General features: G+C 52.7%; 5 protein-coding genes across 5 annotated transcripts; 4 read left to right on the plus strand and 1 right to left on the minus strand.

Annotated features, from left to right (window-relative positions):
- Window positions 1–3,994: 3,994 nt before the first annotated feature.
- Window positions 3,995–4,858, plus strand: SEPMUDRAFT_16908 (riboflavin-specific deaminase; the record flags this gene model as incomplete). Its single annotated transcript, XM_016908286.1, has 1 exon — window positions 3,995–4,858. A coding segment is annotated over one exon (864 nt), but the record flags the coding sequence as incomplete, so codon positions are not given.
- A 1,570-nt stretch (window positions 4,859–6,428) lies between these two features.
- Window positions 6,429–7,041, plus strand: SEPMUDRAFT_40919 (uncharacterized protein; the record flags this gene model as incomplete). Its single annotated transcript, XM_016908805.1, has 3 exons — window positions 6,429–6,514; window positions 6,619–6,748; window positions 6,835–7,041. 3 exons carry the CDS (start codon window positions 6,429–6,431, stop codon window positions 7,039–7,041), a joined length of 423 nt encoding a protein of 140 aa, XP_016762946.1.
- A 668-nt stretch (window positions 7,042–7,709) lies between these two features.
- Window positions 7,710–8,279, minus strand: SEPMUDRAFT_25784 (uncharacterized protein; the record flags this gene model as incomplete). Its single annotated transcript, XM_016908399.1, has 1 exon — window positions 7,710–8,279. A coding segment is annotated over one exon (570 nt), but the record flags the coding sequence as incomplete, so codon positions are not given.
- Window positions 8,280–11,767: 3,488 nt separating this feature from the next.
- SEPMUDRAFT_155447 (Oxysterol_BP-domain-containing protein) lies at window positions 11,768–14,530 on the plus strand (the record flags this gene model as incomplete). The annotated part of the gene is made up of 3 exons (XM_016907620.1): window positions 11,768–11,815; window positions 12,231–14,125; window positions 14,370–14,530. 3 exons carry the CDS (start codon window positions 11,768–11,770, stop codon window positions 14,494–14,496), a joined length of 2,070 nt encoding a protein of 689 aa, XP_016762948.1. The 3' UTR covers window positions 14,497–14,530.
- Window positions 14,531–14,941: 411 nt separating this feature from the next.
- On the plus strand, window positions 14,942–15,835 carry SEPMUDRAFT_16998 (RNA polymerase II subunit A C-terminal domain phosphatase ssu72; the record flags this gene model as incomplete). The annotated part of the gene is made up of 2 exons (XM_016908288.2): window positions 14,942–15,299; window positions 15,390–15,835. Coding segments are annotated over 2 exons (804 nt in total), but the record flags the coding sequence as incomplete, so codon positions are not given.
- Window positions 15,836–16,031: the final 196 nt, after the last annotated feature.

Raw genomic sequence — 16,031 nt, forward strand, 5'->3', positions numbered from 1 at the left:
ATTAGTAATTATTCTATCAATCAATTCGTGAATTGATTCACGAATTGATTAAGGATTTGAACTTACCTGTCCATACTCATCCGCCTCCCAGCATGCCATTCCCAGAGGCATTGTTCCTTGCTCCACCATCTTCTCGTACCATTCCGTCGCAGGTGTTGGAGGCATTCTCAATTAGTACCTAAATCGATTTGCAAATCGATTTGTGAATCGATTCGGTTGAATGGTGTATCAGGTAGGAGAGAGATGTGAAAGAAGATTAATTCAATTGATGAATCAATTGATGAATTGATTCAGTGGAGTGGTGGTGGTGTGGTGTGGTGTGGTGGAGATTGGTGGAGTGGAGGCCACGGTGGATTGTTGTAGTGGATGAAAGGAAAGAGGAATTAATTCAAGCTGAGATGCTTCTTATATGGTACACTGACCTCAAAGTGGGGTACACCCCACTTCGAAAAAAACCTTAAAATACGCTAGCACCTGAACTCAATTCAATGGTACACCGACCCGTGAACACGATACTGTCGACGAGGCGTTTTTTTTCCTTTTGTTTTGCCCCCCTCTCTACCTTTCTCTCTCTCTTGAAAGCGCGCGCCCAACCAGCGCGGGGTGGGGACAGTGTCGACGATATGCGGCGGATGGAGCATCAGGTGGTGGTGGTGTAGGCGCAACGGGTGGAGTCTGGATGACCGCAACAGGCAATTGCTCTGCTGCTCCAGGCTCAGTGTGCATATCGTCGCCAAGGGCGCGGTGGTACACGGAGGCGTTGGAGGCTTGGAGTGCTCGAAGACCCCGGTCGCAGCGGTCCCAGCAGACAATGCCTGCCATTGCCAGCAGTAGTCCGTGAGCCTACTCATCCTAGTTCCGTCCTAAAGTGAGTGTCGCCGTCACGCCGTCACGCCGTGTGTCCTGCCAGGCTGCCAATGCTTCCGGCAGGGATGTCATCAGCCGCCGCACGGGAGCCCTCTGCAAATAACGTCGTATTTGATGGACATATCTTATATGCCGATTGCATTGGCCCTTGGGGAAGTGAGGCGGCCTTGCTCTTCGTCCCTGACTCCCTGAACGACACGTACACGTACATGTAGGTAGACAGGTACAGGTATGTTAGGTACATGTACTGTAGGAGTGTGGGTAGAGTGGTAGACACACACTGTCCAGGCCATGTCCTCTCCCAGGCTCCCACCGTGCCACTCCCTCCCACGTACCGACCATTTGGCTTTCGGCATTCCCAGGAACCAGAGTCGACGACGAGGCACGCGATATGATTGTGCGACATCGTTGCGACTTTTGCACGCGCGCCCGCCAAAACCCCTGTCGCTGGGAAGGGGGGCCAGTGGCCACTATCAACGAGCCGGAGCCGCAACGGTAGAAATAGGAATAGGACTACAGGGGCGAGTCTGACAGCCTCCTCCTCGAGGCTCCTCCCATCACAAAATCGTAGGTACTAGGTAGTACAGTAGTGGTGGCTAAGCCTACGGGTAGCCGTAGCGGTACATCATCGTAGGTACAGTACCTGTAGGTGGCCATGGAGCTGGGTCCGTCGTCTGAGGCTGAATCGGCGCCCAACTCCTCGAGACGAATGAGGTACTGTATTTCTCCCCATTGTGCGTCTCGTAGTGGGTCAGAACAACCGGTCGAATGTGGTGTGTGTGTGTGTGTGTGCATCGAGATGAGGCGATCGTAGCGACGGGACACGTTACGGTGAGCGGCAGGCTGCAGTGGCCGTGTGGGAGAAAGTGTGGGATGTCACAACAATCAGGTATACAGGTATTCAGGTACATGTAATCATCCATTCATCATGATAATAATAATGATAATGTCGCTTGCCGGGGTCGCAGTGAGCAGGGCTGCTCTTTTAGACCTGGCAGATCTGCCTCGATGCCGACATCCGAGGGCGGCGAGCTCCTTGTGTGCTTGGCTTCCATTGCTTTTTCAAATACTGAAGGGGAAAAGAGAGAGAGAAGGGAGGGAGAGATAGTGATATCGAAATACATAATAATAGCTTCGACATTGACCTTGCAGAATGCGGATACACACTCGAGCCTAGAACATCACAGCCCTCATTAGCGACCTACCTGTGTATCTTCACCCTGCCCAATATGCTGACTACTGTAGGACTACTGCTCGCCTTTCATATCGCGTGCTTCTGATGGCGGCCTGGGCGACTTCACAAATCAGCCATTGACGAACAGACACTACCACGCCTCGAATATTGTATTGCTGCGAGTCATATAGAAGCCAAGACGAGGCGGATAACGACAGATCTGACTCTACGGGCATACGTTGTGATGCTCACTTCTCACTCCTCACTCCTCTTCACTCCCCACTTCTTACTACGCACTACGCACTACTCACTGGGTACTCACGCAGCTCTCGCCAGAAGTGACACTCGGCTATTCTAGTCAAATCAACCGCAAAAAGAGCTCAGGGCGTACACCTAGCTCTTTACCAGTCGTAGCCGAGCTTGCAGCAACACGATTCCGAGACTGCGGTAACGCACGGCGTTGTTGTGCGTGCAATACCGCCACACCAGATAGACGAGGTACTGTGTATCAAAGTCTATTCGAATCATCGGTAAACACAGCTTTTCACCACTGAAACGACACCTCTACCCCGTACAGCACAGGTCAGCCTAATCACTTACTTGTCGAAGAGAGGAAGAGAAAGCAGCACGAGAAAGAACGGAAAAGCGAAAAACGTTCGAGCGAGGCGGGAAATAAACAACCACGACTACCACTACCCACTTTACTCACTCACTCACCAACCCCCTAAGGTACCACAGGGGCACTGAACACTGCAGCGAATGATAATGACGACTGCATCATCGGTGTAACTGTCCAGTTCGGCTTACCACACACAGCGTGCAGCACGTTGTGTCCCATTCTCACCTCACGAGATCCCGACCCGCCAATGTGGTCCTCTCCCTGGCCCCGATGACCTGGATAGTGGTGAATGCTTAGTACAACGACCACGACCTGTCTGTTCTTGGATGGCTGCAGTAAACCCAGGAAGAAGTAGACGAAGGAAGTAACCACACCGAGTGTTGGGGACTGACTGCCGACGCCACCATACATGTATCCGTTTCGACTCGATTTGTGCAGAAGAGATGAATTATGCAGAAGAGTTGAAATGTGCTCATATATGCATTTGGTGAGTTCAGGTACGTTCTGTGATATGATCAAGAAGACCCTTCTCGACGATATAGAAAGAGAGCACAGTGATAAGAAACCTCCCTATCTGCTATTTGCTTGCTACCTTTTGCTAGAGAGATGTCTGCCTGCCCTGAGCATAGGACGAACTCCAATCGGCCGGCCCATTCGCGACTCGTATACTTACTACCATGTCCAGTAGGAGCAATGACGAGGAGTAAAGAGTCCCGGAGAAGATACAAGGAAGTACTTACGATACGTTTATACGATGCTCTAGGAAAAAGCTTCGTACCTCGTCCGTATGGAATAGAAACTATAATGTATATACCTATCTACCGTATGTATGTGTGGTGTGACCTGCTCGAGAAGATATATGATACATTTCAAGATAGGGTACATGTAGGCCTAGAAGGTATGCTGCTCCGTGCTCGTTTATTGCCTTTTGTTTCTAATACTCTATGATCTTGTCCATCTTGAGTACGGAATCCTATTATCGTTCTCATACCCGTGATGTCCTATTTATCTTGTTCTCCGAATCCCTTTGCTTCTCTCCTCTTTGCATTTACTCTGTTTACGAACAGACTGATATATAGACAAATCCCTTACGTTATAGCAACTCTCGAATGTTATATATCAGACTGGTAAGATACTGGCATGCTTTCTAGGCGTTGCTTGTCAACCCTAAACCCTGAACCCTAAATGAAGAGCTCGCAAAAGCTTCCACCAAGCATTGACAACGCACGAACGCACGTACGGTAAGGACTCCCACGAACAGCATCGACCATTCACGCCCTCTCGAATACCTCACTTCGATCCGCCCTCGTCCGCTGCAGCAAGAAGTCGCTACCATGTCCGACGTGCAGCGTCTGGAGGAAGATGCCCTCCGCCACCTCACGGCATATCTGCCACCTATGCCCAGCAGCACGCACACCGACCAAGACCCATCCACCGTCCCGCAACCAGAGCTATCGCACGCACCGTCTTCTTCGCAAACCACCGCCGCCGCCGCTCCCACCGGCCTGCCATTCGTCACGTTGACCTACGCCGCCTCGCTCGACAGCATGATTGCCCTCGCTCCCGGTGCACGAACGAGCCTGTCAGGGGCCGAGTCCAAGGCCATGACACACTACCTCCGCCTTCGACACGATGCAATTCTGGTGGGAGCCGTCACAGCTGCCGTCGACGATCCTGGCTTGAATTGTCGCTATCCTGATGCCACCATTCTCGACCAGCCGCGACCCATTATTGTGGATCCCAACGGCCGCTGGAAGGGCATGGGCAAGAAAGCATACCAACTCGCCGCAGAGGGCGAGGGTCAAGCTCCGTGGGTCGTCACCACTAGCCAGACATTCGAGAAAAAGTCGAGACTCCAGGATATCGATGGCGACTACGTGATTGTGGACGAGAAAGACGCGGATGGAGCGATTGAATGGTATGCTCTATTGCGCACGCTGTTTGTGAGGGGTATCAAGAGCGTGATGATTGAAGGCGGAGCGACAGTGATCAACTCTCTGCTCGCACAGCCGAACCTGGTGAATGCAGTCATCATCACCATCGCCCCGACCTTTTTGGGTTCAGGAGGTGTCGCTGTCTCGCCCGCAGCGACACAGACTCCGGCGGATGGTGGTGGGCAGCGAACGAACGCGGCGTGGCTGGACCAGCCTTCGTGGAAGCAATTCGGCAACGATGTGGTGTTGTGCGCACGTCTGCGTCGGGGGTAAGGTAGGGAAAAGTATACCTATGAGTGAAGTATCAACTTTTTTTTGATGTTTTTCCTTTTCTTCTTCTCTTGTCTCTTCTCTCGTTTTCTGTGGTTTACTGTACTCATGAACGAACTGCCAATGCACTGACAGACGAGGCTAGGGAGTTTGGAGACAAGACAAGGATACTTGTGGTCGAGAATGTTTGAGCAAGTGAGCTCCGTTCTACGTGAAGATTACCCCGTTACGAGTACAGCCAGTTGGAAGTAGAGTCGAGTCACTCGGATATCGCCATCTAGCATTTTGATGGCATGATGCTTTACGATCACTAGGAGTGACTAATAAGGTAGAAACCGCTGTCCCTTGTATAGGTAGGTACTGTCTGATTTCTTTCTTGTTACCTTTGTTCACTAAGGTAGTCTTGAGCATCTCACTTGCTACTGTAGCCAAACTACTCGCTATTCCTTCAATTTCTCCGACAAGTTGCAATCCTGAGGGAAAATCTCCAATTCGCTGCTGTTTGGCTACAATATTCCTTTAACCCTTCTTGGCAAAAACTTCGTTCCGTCAATTTCTCGTTCTCGTTCTAGTTTCTATTGCGTCACAGCAGAAGCTGCCCCTCCATAGGTGGTGGAGTTACATATAGTTGTAGGTATTAACGTAGTCTAAGATTCCCCGCAAGACCCTGGATCCGCCATCAATTTGTCACGGTTGACGGCACCTCACTGTCTGCAGGAATCCTCGTCTGGAGACGGGCGGTCTATCCACTGCACCCCGTCCAACAACCTCGCTTGGCACGAAAAGCAGCATGCCTCCAAGTTATTCACCTCGGTCCTCTGTTGGTAACAGTAGAGACCTCCTAAGAGGTAAGGGCATAGCCGACCAATGTGTATCCGATCCATCTTGTCAGCGGCTAAGCGTCCTGAGATATTCGTTCCAAGATGATAAACAAAAGATCTCAAGCCGACTTCAGTGCCAAACGCTTAACCATTGGCTATAGCACGACCAGAGTTCAGGCTTGTGATGTCCCATCCCGAAGCCACGAGGACAACCCCGCCAGTATCCAACGGTACGCATAAAGAGATGTGGACCTCGCAGCTGTGAGATACGAGGCCGGGCTATCCAAAGAACCACAATTGTCATCTTTACCTTTTTGGCCGTCGTCACTATGGGGTTCATGGACAAGATCAAGGGGAAATTGTCGTCGTCGTCGTCGTCGTCGTCAGGCAGTGGTGAGAATAAGAGATTCAGTTTTGCTGGCTCTTCACCACAAGCTGCTGCTGCTGCTCCCTCTTCGACTCAAACTCCTGCTGCTGCTGCTAATCCAGCTACTTCTGCTACTGCTGCTGCTCCGGCTGCTGCTCCGGCTGCTACTACTACCACTGCTGCTGCTGCTGCTACCACCGCCCCAGCTACTACCGCTCCAGCTACTACCGCTCCAGCTACCGCTACTACTACAACGCCAGCGACCGCTGCATCCAACCCTGCTACCACAGCTGGAAACGACACTTCTTACCAGCCCGAACCAGCCACAGAAGCAAACAAGTCCACCGGAGCCACTCCTACCACCAGTAGCACCAACATGACTTCATACACTGGTACTTGCCACTGCAAGCACCACGAATGGACCGTCGAGCTCACTCCTGACCAGAGCAAGCATATTCTCTGGTACGTTTATCCCTTTTTTTTTTACAAACAATCCCAATTTTTTCTTTTTCTTTTTTTGCTTTTTTTCTCCCCCAGCTCAGCTCAGCTCAACTAACCTTCCGAAGCCACTGCGACACGTGCAAAATCCTCGGAGGAGGAGCTTACACCCTGAACCAAATCATTCCCAAATCCGCCCTCAAAATCACCAAAGGTGGTGAACCTGGAAAATATACTTATTACGGAGATAGTGGAAAGGTACCTTTCCCCCCCCATAAATCCCTCCCCTCCCTTAACCATCCCCCCCCCTCTTTTCTAACCCCCCCTCTTTTTGGTGAATATAGGCAGTCAACTGCTACTTCTGCCCCAAATGTACCTCTCACATCTACCATCATCAAGAAGTCATGGGCCCGGAAACCATTATTGCTCGAACGGCACTTTTGCGAGATGCACGAGAGACATTTGGGGTTGGGGCGGAAATTTATGGGAAGGCGAAAATGGCCTGGGAACCGAGGATTGCGGAGACTTTTGAGACGCTGCCGCCTTCGTAAGGAAGTGTGAGGGGAAGGGGGGAGGGAGGGGGGGGAGGAGGCGGTATATTATATGTTGTTGTTGTTGTTGATGATGGGTTATATCCTCTCTCTCTCTCTCTCGTTTCGCTCTTTTCCGTGGGTTTGATTTGGTGAAGTTTGGTGAGGTTGTTGGTGTGGTCATGGTTGGTTGGTTGGTGAATACTACTATGACTATATACTATGACTATCACTACTTACTTACTAAATTTTTCGTCTATTCTTCCTGCTGATTTCGTGTTTTTTTTTTCCTGTTTTTCATCACCCCATTTCTACCACACCATCATCATCACCGTCACCGTCACCATCACCATCACCACATCAGAGTGACATCAATGTACAAAAAGCAAAAAAAAAAAAAAAACAGAGAAAAGAATAGAGAAACAAATATATACATAACATACGAAATCATCATCATCTCCTCCCCTCCCTCTCTTCACCCCCCCCCATTTCCCACACAATTAATACCTATACCCCCCACCTCCACCTCCCCCACCCCCCCAAATCTCAAACCTCTCCTCCTGCTCCCTCCGTCCCCTCTCCTCCCACTTCTCCTCCGCCTCCTCCAACAACCTCTGCACAACGCCACAACTCTCCAGCCGTTCCTCCACGACATCCGGACTAATCTGCATGACTTCAGGAGATTTTTCCCAAAACGCCACTCGAGCTCGTACAATTTCCAAAGGTCGACCTTCTTTGCCTGATAGAAATGGGTTGGCCCCGTGCGAGAGAAGGACGCGGACGACGGCGATGGAACCGGGGTAGCCGGATTGGTAGGCGGCGATTCCGAGGGGGCTGCCGTAGGTGTTGTCGCGTTGGTTGGGGTTGGAGGGGTTGTGATGGGGTGTGGAATTGGGGGGTTGTTGTTGTTGTGGTTGTTGGTGGTGTGGTTGTTGTTGTAAGAGGATGGATACAATGTCGGATTTGCACATCCAACTTGCACTGCAGATGGGCCAGCCGCAGAGACCGCCTTGTTGATTGGGATCTGCGCCGTGGGCTAAAAGGGCTTTGACTTTGTTGCTGCCTTTGGTGAACATGGCCGAGTTCAAATGGCAGATGTTGCAGCTGCCTTGGATGTCTTCGGTTAATCGGTGGGCGACGGTGAGGGATTGTACTTCTGTGTGCGTCCACAAGGCGGCGGCGGTGAGATTCCCGGAGCTGCGGTGTAGAGTGGATGGGTCGGCGCCGGTGGTGAGGAGCGTGGTGGCTTTGGAGAGCTCGTGGCGGTGGATGGCGGTGGACAGGGCTTTGTCGTGCAGGGCCGAGGGTTTGGAGGATGTTAATGATGATGAATACGACGATGAGACTCCTCTCAAGGGAGATACAGATCGGTTTTTCAGAATCGTGTTTTTTACAGAGGAGCCTACTTCACGAATAGACATGTTTTTGAGACGTTTTTGCAAGCCATCGATATCCATTTTCCCATTCGTGGGAGTGTCGCAGGGCGCCGAGGCATAACTATTGATCGAGACTGCAAAACTGCGGAACGAGGTGGTGGACTCGCGCTTGCTTCGCATCAGCGCTTCTGCTGACCACCGGTTCTGACTTCGTTTGTGGCGATCGGATACTAGTTGATTGATCTGTGAAATGTAGGCCTGGAGCTGCGCGTGTTCCCAATTCCGGAGCTGGTACGTGAGACGTGCACAGTCCGAGTCGGGGAGTCGTTGGAGATTTTCGGTGCGGGTCGGTGGATGATGACCTGTGCACGGCTGAGAATGAGGGAATTTGAACCCGCAATGGCCCCTCTTGGCAGCGTCGAGGTGCTTTTGCAAATCTTCCTCGTGGTCGAAGCCGATGCGGCATTTCTTGCATTTGTGATTCCCCTTGAATGACTCCAGGTGGGTTCGGAGATGGTCCAGTAACATGTCGTCGTCGCCAAAGACCCGACCACATGGGAGGCATATGTGGGGCTCGTAGCCCTCGACGTCCGGTGCGTCCATGATCCTGTGGGCGAGAATGCGAGCTTCGGAAGGCCGTGACTTTGCATCGTGCACACCTCGAGGAGTCGCCGTCCGGGGTCGATCCGGCTGTGGGCTATCCTTCCTTCCGAGCATCGGTTCGTCCCATAAGCCATCGCTCGAATGTCTGCGTGCAGCGTGCTTGGGTCCTGGTGGCGGCGGAGTCGGCGTGAAGATCCGCTGGTCGTCGTCACCAGGCCACGTCTGGAATGGTATGGATAGGTCGGAATTGTTCTCGGTCTTGATGGAGGGTGCCGAATCGCTACTACAGCTCTTGGTCAGGCTCGGTGTAGATCCCGATCGACTAGTGGTGAAGTCATTGTAGGACTTGGCTCCGCGCAGCTTGGGGGGCTGCAACATCATCTCGTCTGGCGTCACACTGGCTCGCAGTGGGCCATTCCATGAACCCTTGGGCCTCAGCAGTACAGCATGGTCATCCGACATGTGACTGTCCTCCATACGGCCGGCAGACACGTCCACCGCGGTGGCGCCGGTGGCCTCGCCATGTTGTTCGCGCCGGTGGCGTTGGAGGTCGTGATTCCGGCCGAACGACCTGCCACATTTGATACAGAGATGCCGTTTGTCAGGCTGGAGTCCCAGTCGTCGTCGGTGCATATCAGTATGTCGATGTCGGGCCAAGGCGCGCTTCTCGGTATAGGTGGTGCCGCATGCTTCGCACTCATAGTGAATGCGGGCGCGTTTGTTTGGTGGCAGAGTGGTGGAGTCTTGCGATTGCTCGCTGCTTTCGCTGGCAGGCGAAGCGTCCTGCCGGGGTCGGTGGTATATGGCCATGCGTTTACTCTCCTCTCGTATCATGCCAAGCCTCGTGCCGTCATCGACAGGCGAGCGGCGATGAGGCGGCGGGGCGGCGTAGTACTCCATGGTATGGGGGATGTGAAGAGAGCAGCGGTGATCCAGGTGCGCAAATCATGCAGGTGCCATATCTATCGGAAAATAGTGTCGTGTACTGTAGTGGCGGAGTTCTTCGTGCGGGTATAGCTCGCGAGTCGTACCCCCGATTAATGGCCTGTAGTACCAAAGGCACACGAGGACGAAGTCAAACTAACGTGCGCCCAATCTACCTGAGAGATATACTGCCGGCAATTGGGATTGCCAAGAGGTGCTATGAAAAGTGGCGGTCGCCTGAGAGGTGCCCGAATTCGTCCAGCCGGAGACGAGCACGTGGTCGTGATGGTGGTGGTCGTCGTCGCCCTATGACACCGAAGTTCACTGCCGGTCAGAATGATCCCATTGCGCAGGAGGAATTTCACGGAATGTTTGTTGTTTATTGACGGTGGTGTTCAGAGATGCAGGTGGATGTGAAGAGTCCAGAGGCTGAGAGGATGGACCAGAGGGGTTTCAAGTCATGAGACCCTGCAGGTCGGTCTACGCGTATTGGTAATTAGGTAGGTCTTGATCGGTTGATCGACATATCATATCTTGTAGGCCGGGAGCGTAGAGACCGGCCATGTCTCTACCAGCGAGAGGCTCAGGCCTCGCTTCGGCCGCTTCCTCGGAGCATCGTATATCATCATCTGCTGGCCACAGGTGCACTTTTTGCTCGTCCATGTTTCACCCCGGCTTTCCTCTTGTTGCACCTTGCAGCTACCTCCTATAGCAAGCGAGGCGAAGAAGATATGGGAGGACTGGACTGGACTGGGTGCCCGACTCATGTCCACTCTCTGCCGAAGGATGGTAAGATGAGCTGAAACGTACGTCTAAGGACGGCATGGGTGATGGTGAAGTCAAGCTCAGACCATGCCGTCACCAGATCCAATAGTGTTCAAGCCACCAACACTATTCTTGGGCGAACTCGACCGAACTCGACCCTCAAGCTCTTCCACACGGGACCACAGCAGTGGCACCTGGGGCAAGTGGTCCGATCAGATGTGGAAGCAGTATATGTAGTAGAGATACCTACTAGTAGCATGCGTCACTCATCGATGCGCATCTCAGCCTACATGTATTGCTGAATACCTCCTTACCTATTGATAGGAGATAGGAGGTACCAGGTAGGCATCCGAGAGTCTTCCAGTGCACTCAACGTCCCTGCTGCTTGATCTCGCCACAATCTGCGCACGAGCGGATGGGGCTCTGCAGTCGCTTTAGTCAGTGACAGACTGACAGCCTGACATGTGGCTCAGCCGATCAGATCTGTGAATGTTGCTTTCGGGGGCATGCCTGCCATACAACGAGGCGAATGTGAAAAAGGGTCCTGGTGACAGCTTGCTGAGAGAGAAGGAGAGTGAGCTAGAGTAAGGTACCTAGTAGGTATCTGTATCTCGAGACTACGAGCAGGCTACAAATTGTCAGCATGCTCCGAGTGAAAGTCGAACCAGTTTCATGCTTCATCCCGTCCTGGACATTGTTGGCTGATGGTTGCTCTTCTGGAGCAAGACCACAGATCTCCCGTCGCGACGACTGATAGACCATCTGTTCTTTGAACTTTCATCCACCTCTATTCGACCTGGACAGATTGGCGGAAGCATGAAGCTCTCGAAGACATGATTGATATACATCAAGGCGACGAGAAGAATGCGAGAGTGCCATAACGTAAGTTACTGCTGTGGATGACCAGGTGGTCGACTGAGATTGTACTACTACCTCCTAGGAGGCAATACTGTTTGTGCACGGCCGGCCCTCACGAACACCCGCATCCGTAGCATGGGAGGACTAGTTCCAACTTCCAGCACATGTAGTGCGTAGATGGTGGTAGTGTAGGTAAGGTAAGATGGCGGAGAGAAGACAGGATGAGTGGATGTGCAGTGCAGTGCAGTGCAGTCAGCATAGGAGGTACTGTATGTATGTACTCGTGACACGGAGGCATTTCCAGAAAGCCACCAGAAACTGGTGGGCAATACGAAGGAGTATACGACGGCTCTTATGCAGCATGCTATATGGATTGGACGGGAAGCGAGGGAAAAACGGTGTTCGGCAATGAGCATCCCTTGCATACCGCGTGAGAAGCAAAAGGCTTGGCGGAGAAGTAGAACAAATGAATTATGACGAAAGGGAGGGCAGGGCAGGGCAGGGCAGACGAGGGGCAGTGCCAGACGTGACGCTGGACTGGCAGCTGAGAGCACCACTGCTGGCAACTGGCTGCTGGCTGCTGCTGTGTCGGGAGCCTTGACAAGACTTTCATTTTTCTACCCGCTCCCTACCTGACCTACCTACCTACCTACCTGACCTATACACCTATACACCTTCCCACAGGAGTCACAACCTGAAGAGACTCCTGGGCATCCACCAGATCCGATCAGATTCCTCCACCCTCAGACTGATCACAAGCCGAACCCCAAACCTACCAACAACACCTCCCGCGCCCGCCGCCCTCCTCCGCCGTGTGTGCACCACTCGTTCCTTGCCCTTCCGCCGCCCTCTTGTCGTCAGCAGCGTAGAGCCGACCAAACCATGGTGCTCGGCCACAGGAAAGGCTCGATCGTTTCGAGTGCGCGTGGATCCACCGAGCAGGACCGCAGCGACAATGAAGGTGCAGACGGCGACCAAACCGTCGTCAGCGAAGAGCAGGGCAACATCCTCACACACATCATCTCTCAGCTACGACCCGGCGCCGACCTGTCCCGTGTCACTCTGCCCACCTTCATCTTGGAGCCCCGATCAATGCTCGAGCGTATAACAAACTTCATGGCACACCCGGAAACGATGCTGCACATTCCCGAAATTGATGACCCGGTCGAGCGATTCGCCGCCGTGACCAAATTCTACCTGTCCGGTTGGCACATCAAACCACCCGGCGTCAAGAAGCCGCTCAACCCGATCTTGGGAGAGGTGTTTACGGGCTACTGGGACTATCCGGATGGGACCAAAGGCTATTACATCAGTGAACAGACGAGCCACCATCCCCCCAAGAGTTCCTACTTCTTCATGGCCCCAGAACATCACATCCGGATCGATGGCTGTTTGAAGCCGAGGAGCAAGTTCTTGGGCAATAGTGTGGGCTCTTTCATGGAGGGGATTGCGGTTATGCGCTTCTTGAACCGAAATGGTGAAAGATACTTCATCACTCAACCCAACATGTACGCAAGAGGAATCCTGTTCGGCAAGCTGAAGTACGAGTTGGGAGACCATGCGATTGTGAAAAGTCCGGAATTGGATCTGGAGGCCGATATTGAATTCAAAGTGAAGGGATGGGTGGGTGGTGGATACAATGCCATCAATGGCTATATCAAGAAGAGCAGTACCGGGAAGAATCTGTTCGAGTTGACGGGGCATTGGCATGAGAAGATGTATATCAAGGATCTCTCTACGGGCAAGAAGACCGAGTTCTTCGATGCGAGCCACGCGACGCCGAGCCATCCAAAGGCACGACCGTTGGAGGAACAGGCTCCACGAGAGTCGCAGAGGTTGTGGTACGAAACGACACAGGCCATCAAAAAGGCTGATCAGAGGACGGCAACCGATGCGAAGAGCAAGATTGAAGACGAGCAAAGACAGGAAGCCGCTGAGAGGGGAGACAGCCCGTGGCAGCCCAAGCTCTTCAAGGCCATCGCGCCCGGAGACGAAGAGAAGCTCGAGTGGATCATTGATGCTGAGGTGGATTACCATGCGCCGGCAGAGAAGCAGGTGGAGCAGATTCTGGCCGTGGCGCCTATACTGCCTGGACAAAGGCACACGAAGGAATTTGATGAGCAGGAGAAGCTACCGTCTCAGATGATGAACCCGCCACAAGCATCACACCCGACTGCTTCCACTTCCAACAACAATGATGATGGTCCTACTGCCGAGGCGGACCAAGCCGCACAAGCGTTCCGAGCACAAGGAGCCCACCAGCTGCCGCTCCGTGGCACTGCCGCAATTGCGCAACAAACACAACGGCAGAACGACTTGGTAGACTTTGGACAGAATGATGGTACGAGTGATGTACCTCCTCCTCCTCAACGACAAGCCACCCACACTTCGGTGGAATCTGCGCCTGTTGCCACTGGTTCCGCCACGACATCAGAAATGTTGCAAGAACCTCTTAGACCAACTCAAACCACACCAGCACCTACTAGCACGTCTGAATCTGCTACAGGCGCAGTCGCCGCGACCAAGCCCTTGTATTATAGGAACCCTACGAAGCCCGGCAAGGCGCCGAGTGCGGCTGGGTTGATGAGGAAGGATAGTCTGGGGGGAGAGGACATCTTTCATGATGCCGAGTCGTGAGGTGGAAGTAGCAGCAGCAGCAGCAGCAGCAGCAGCAGCAGCAGCAGCAGCAGCAGCAGCAGCAGCAGCAGCAGCATTAGTAGTAGTAGTAGTAGTAGTAGTAGTAGCAGAAGAAGAAGGAGACGGAGCAGAAGAAGCACAAGAAGCACAAGAAGAAGCATAGACCTGAGGACGACGTTGCGGCAGCCGAGTGACGAGCATGAATCATGAAGAAGTAATCAGCATGCTGGGCATGGGGCGTAATGGAAAGGACGGAAAAAGATTTGTCTATATATCATCCTACGAGCACAACAGAGCACAACGTAACTCCTGAGAGAGCGACGCTTCTTCAACAGAGCCATGCTCTTAAGAACTGATTTATCCTTTTTATCCTTTTTCTCTTGCTTCTCTTGGCGCGTCAGTTTCGTGATTCCGGTCCATGTGGAGAGCTCAGATCGCGCAGCTGCCAGCATGTGAAAGTCTGTGGAGAGAACCATATAGACATGTACCTCATCTCCACCACCATCATCACACAACTTCACCGTCTTTGCGACCCACGCAGACACATTCTACCAGCACACGCGTGAGTGAGAGAAAGGAACAGAGACACCATGGCCGATCCACGACGACGACCTCCGCCCCCTCCACCTCCACCACCCCCCGAGCACGAACGACTCAGCATGGAAGACCAAGAACAACAACAACAGCAGCAAGATTCCTCAGACGGAGCAGCAACCGCCGCACAGCCCTCTCAAAATCCACCTTCTACAGACTCCGAGTCTGGGAATTTCAAACTCCGCTTCTGCACCGTCTGCGCCTCCAACAACAATCGCTCCATGGAAGCGCACTTGCGCCTCACCTCCTCCCCTCAGCAGTATCCTGTCCTCTCCTTCGGAACAGGCAGTCTCGTCCGCCTACCCGGCGCGTCTCTGCACTCTCCCAACGTCTACAATTTCAACTCGACCAGTTACGAACAAATGTATCAGGAACTCAAGGAAAAAGATAAGAGACTGTATTCGGCGAACGGGATTTTGAACATGTTGGAGAGGAATAAGAATATCAAATGGGGACCTGAGAGGTGGCAGGATTGGAGGGTCGGTGTTCCCCGGGTGGGAAAGAGGGTGATTGGCAAGCAGAGTTTACAACAACAACAGCAGCAGCAGCAGCAGAAGCGGCGGCGACAGCAGGAAGAAGAGGGAGAAGAAGGAGAAGGAGGAGAAGAGGGAGAAGAAGCTGCTGCGCGAATTGAAGCAGAATGGTCTCAAGACCGAGGATCCGCAGGTGCAGAATCTGGCGTCGTAGACATCGTCTTCACATGCGAAGAACGCTGTTGGGATGCCGTCGTCGACGACCTCCTCACCCGCGGCGCACCTCTCAACCGACCCGTGCACGTCTTCAACGTCGACATCAAAGACAACCACGAAGAAGCACTCGTTGGCGGACGGGCCATATTAGAATTAGCAGATGCGTTGAATGCCGCCGCGAGGGAAGAACGGGATGCATATACTGCTGCTACTGCTGCTCATGCTGCTGAAGGTAGTACTACGACGCATTTATTCGACCAGGGAATTGCAGGCCGAGAAGGATTCGATGAACGAGTTCCGGAGATTTTGGCGCAGTGGCAGGAGAAATGGCCGCATTTGCCTGCTTTGTGGACTTTGGCTTGGTTTTGAAAATCACCAAATTAAAAAAAGAAAAAAAAAAAAAAAAAAACATAGAAAATGACAGAAAAAGGGAGTGAATACATGTACTCTCTCTCTCTCCCTCCCTACCTGAAATCCACCCCGCTAGTCACATACCTTTCTCCATACCTATCTCTACCTACGGTATCTCTATAGGTACCTCTATCTTCTCCCTTCAGAGGCAAAA

The sequence above is a fragment of the Sphaerulina musiva genome, assembly GCF_000320565.1.
Source record: "Sphaerulina musiva SO2202 unplaced genomic scaffold SEPMUscaffold_3, whole genome shotgun sequence".
Taxonomy (NCBI): Eukaryota; Fungi; Ascomycota; class Dothideomycetes; order Mycosphaerellales; family Mycosphaerellaceae; genus Sphaerulina; species Sphaerulina musiva.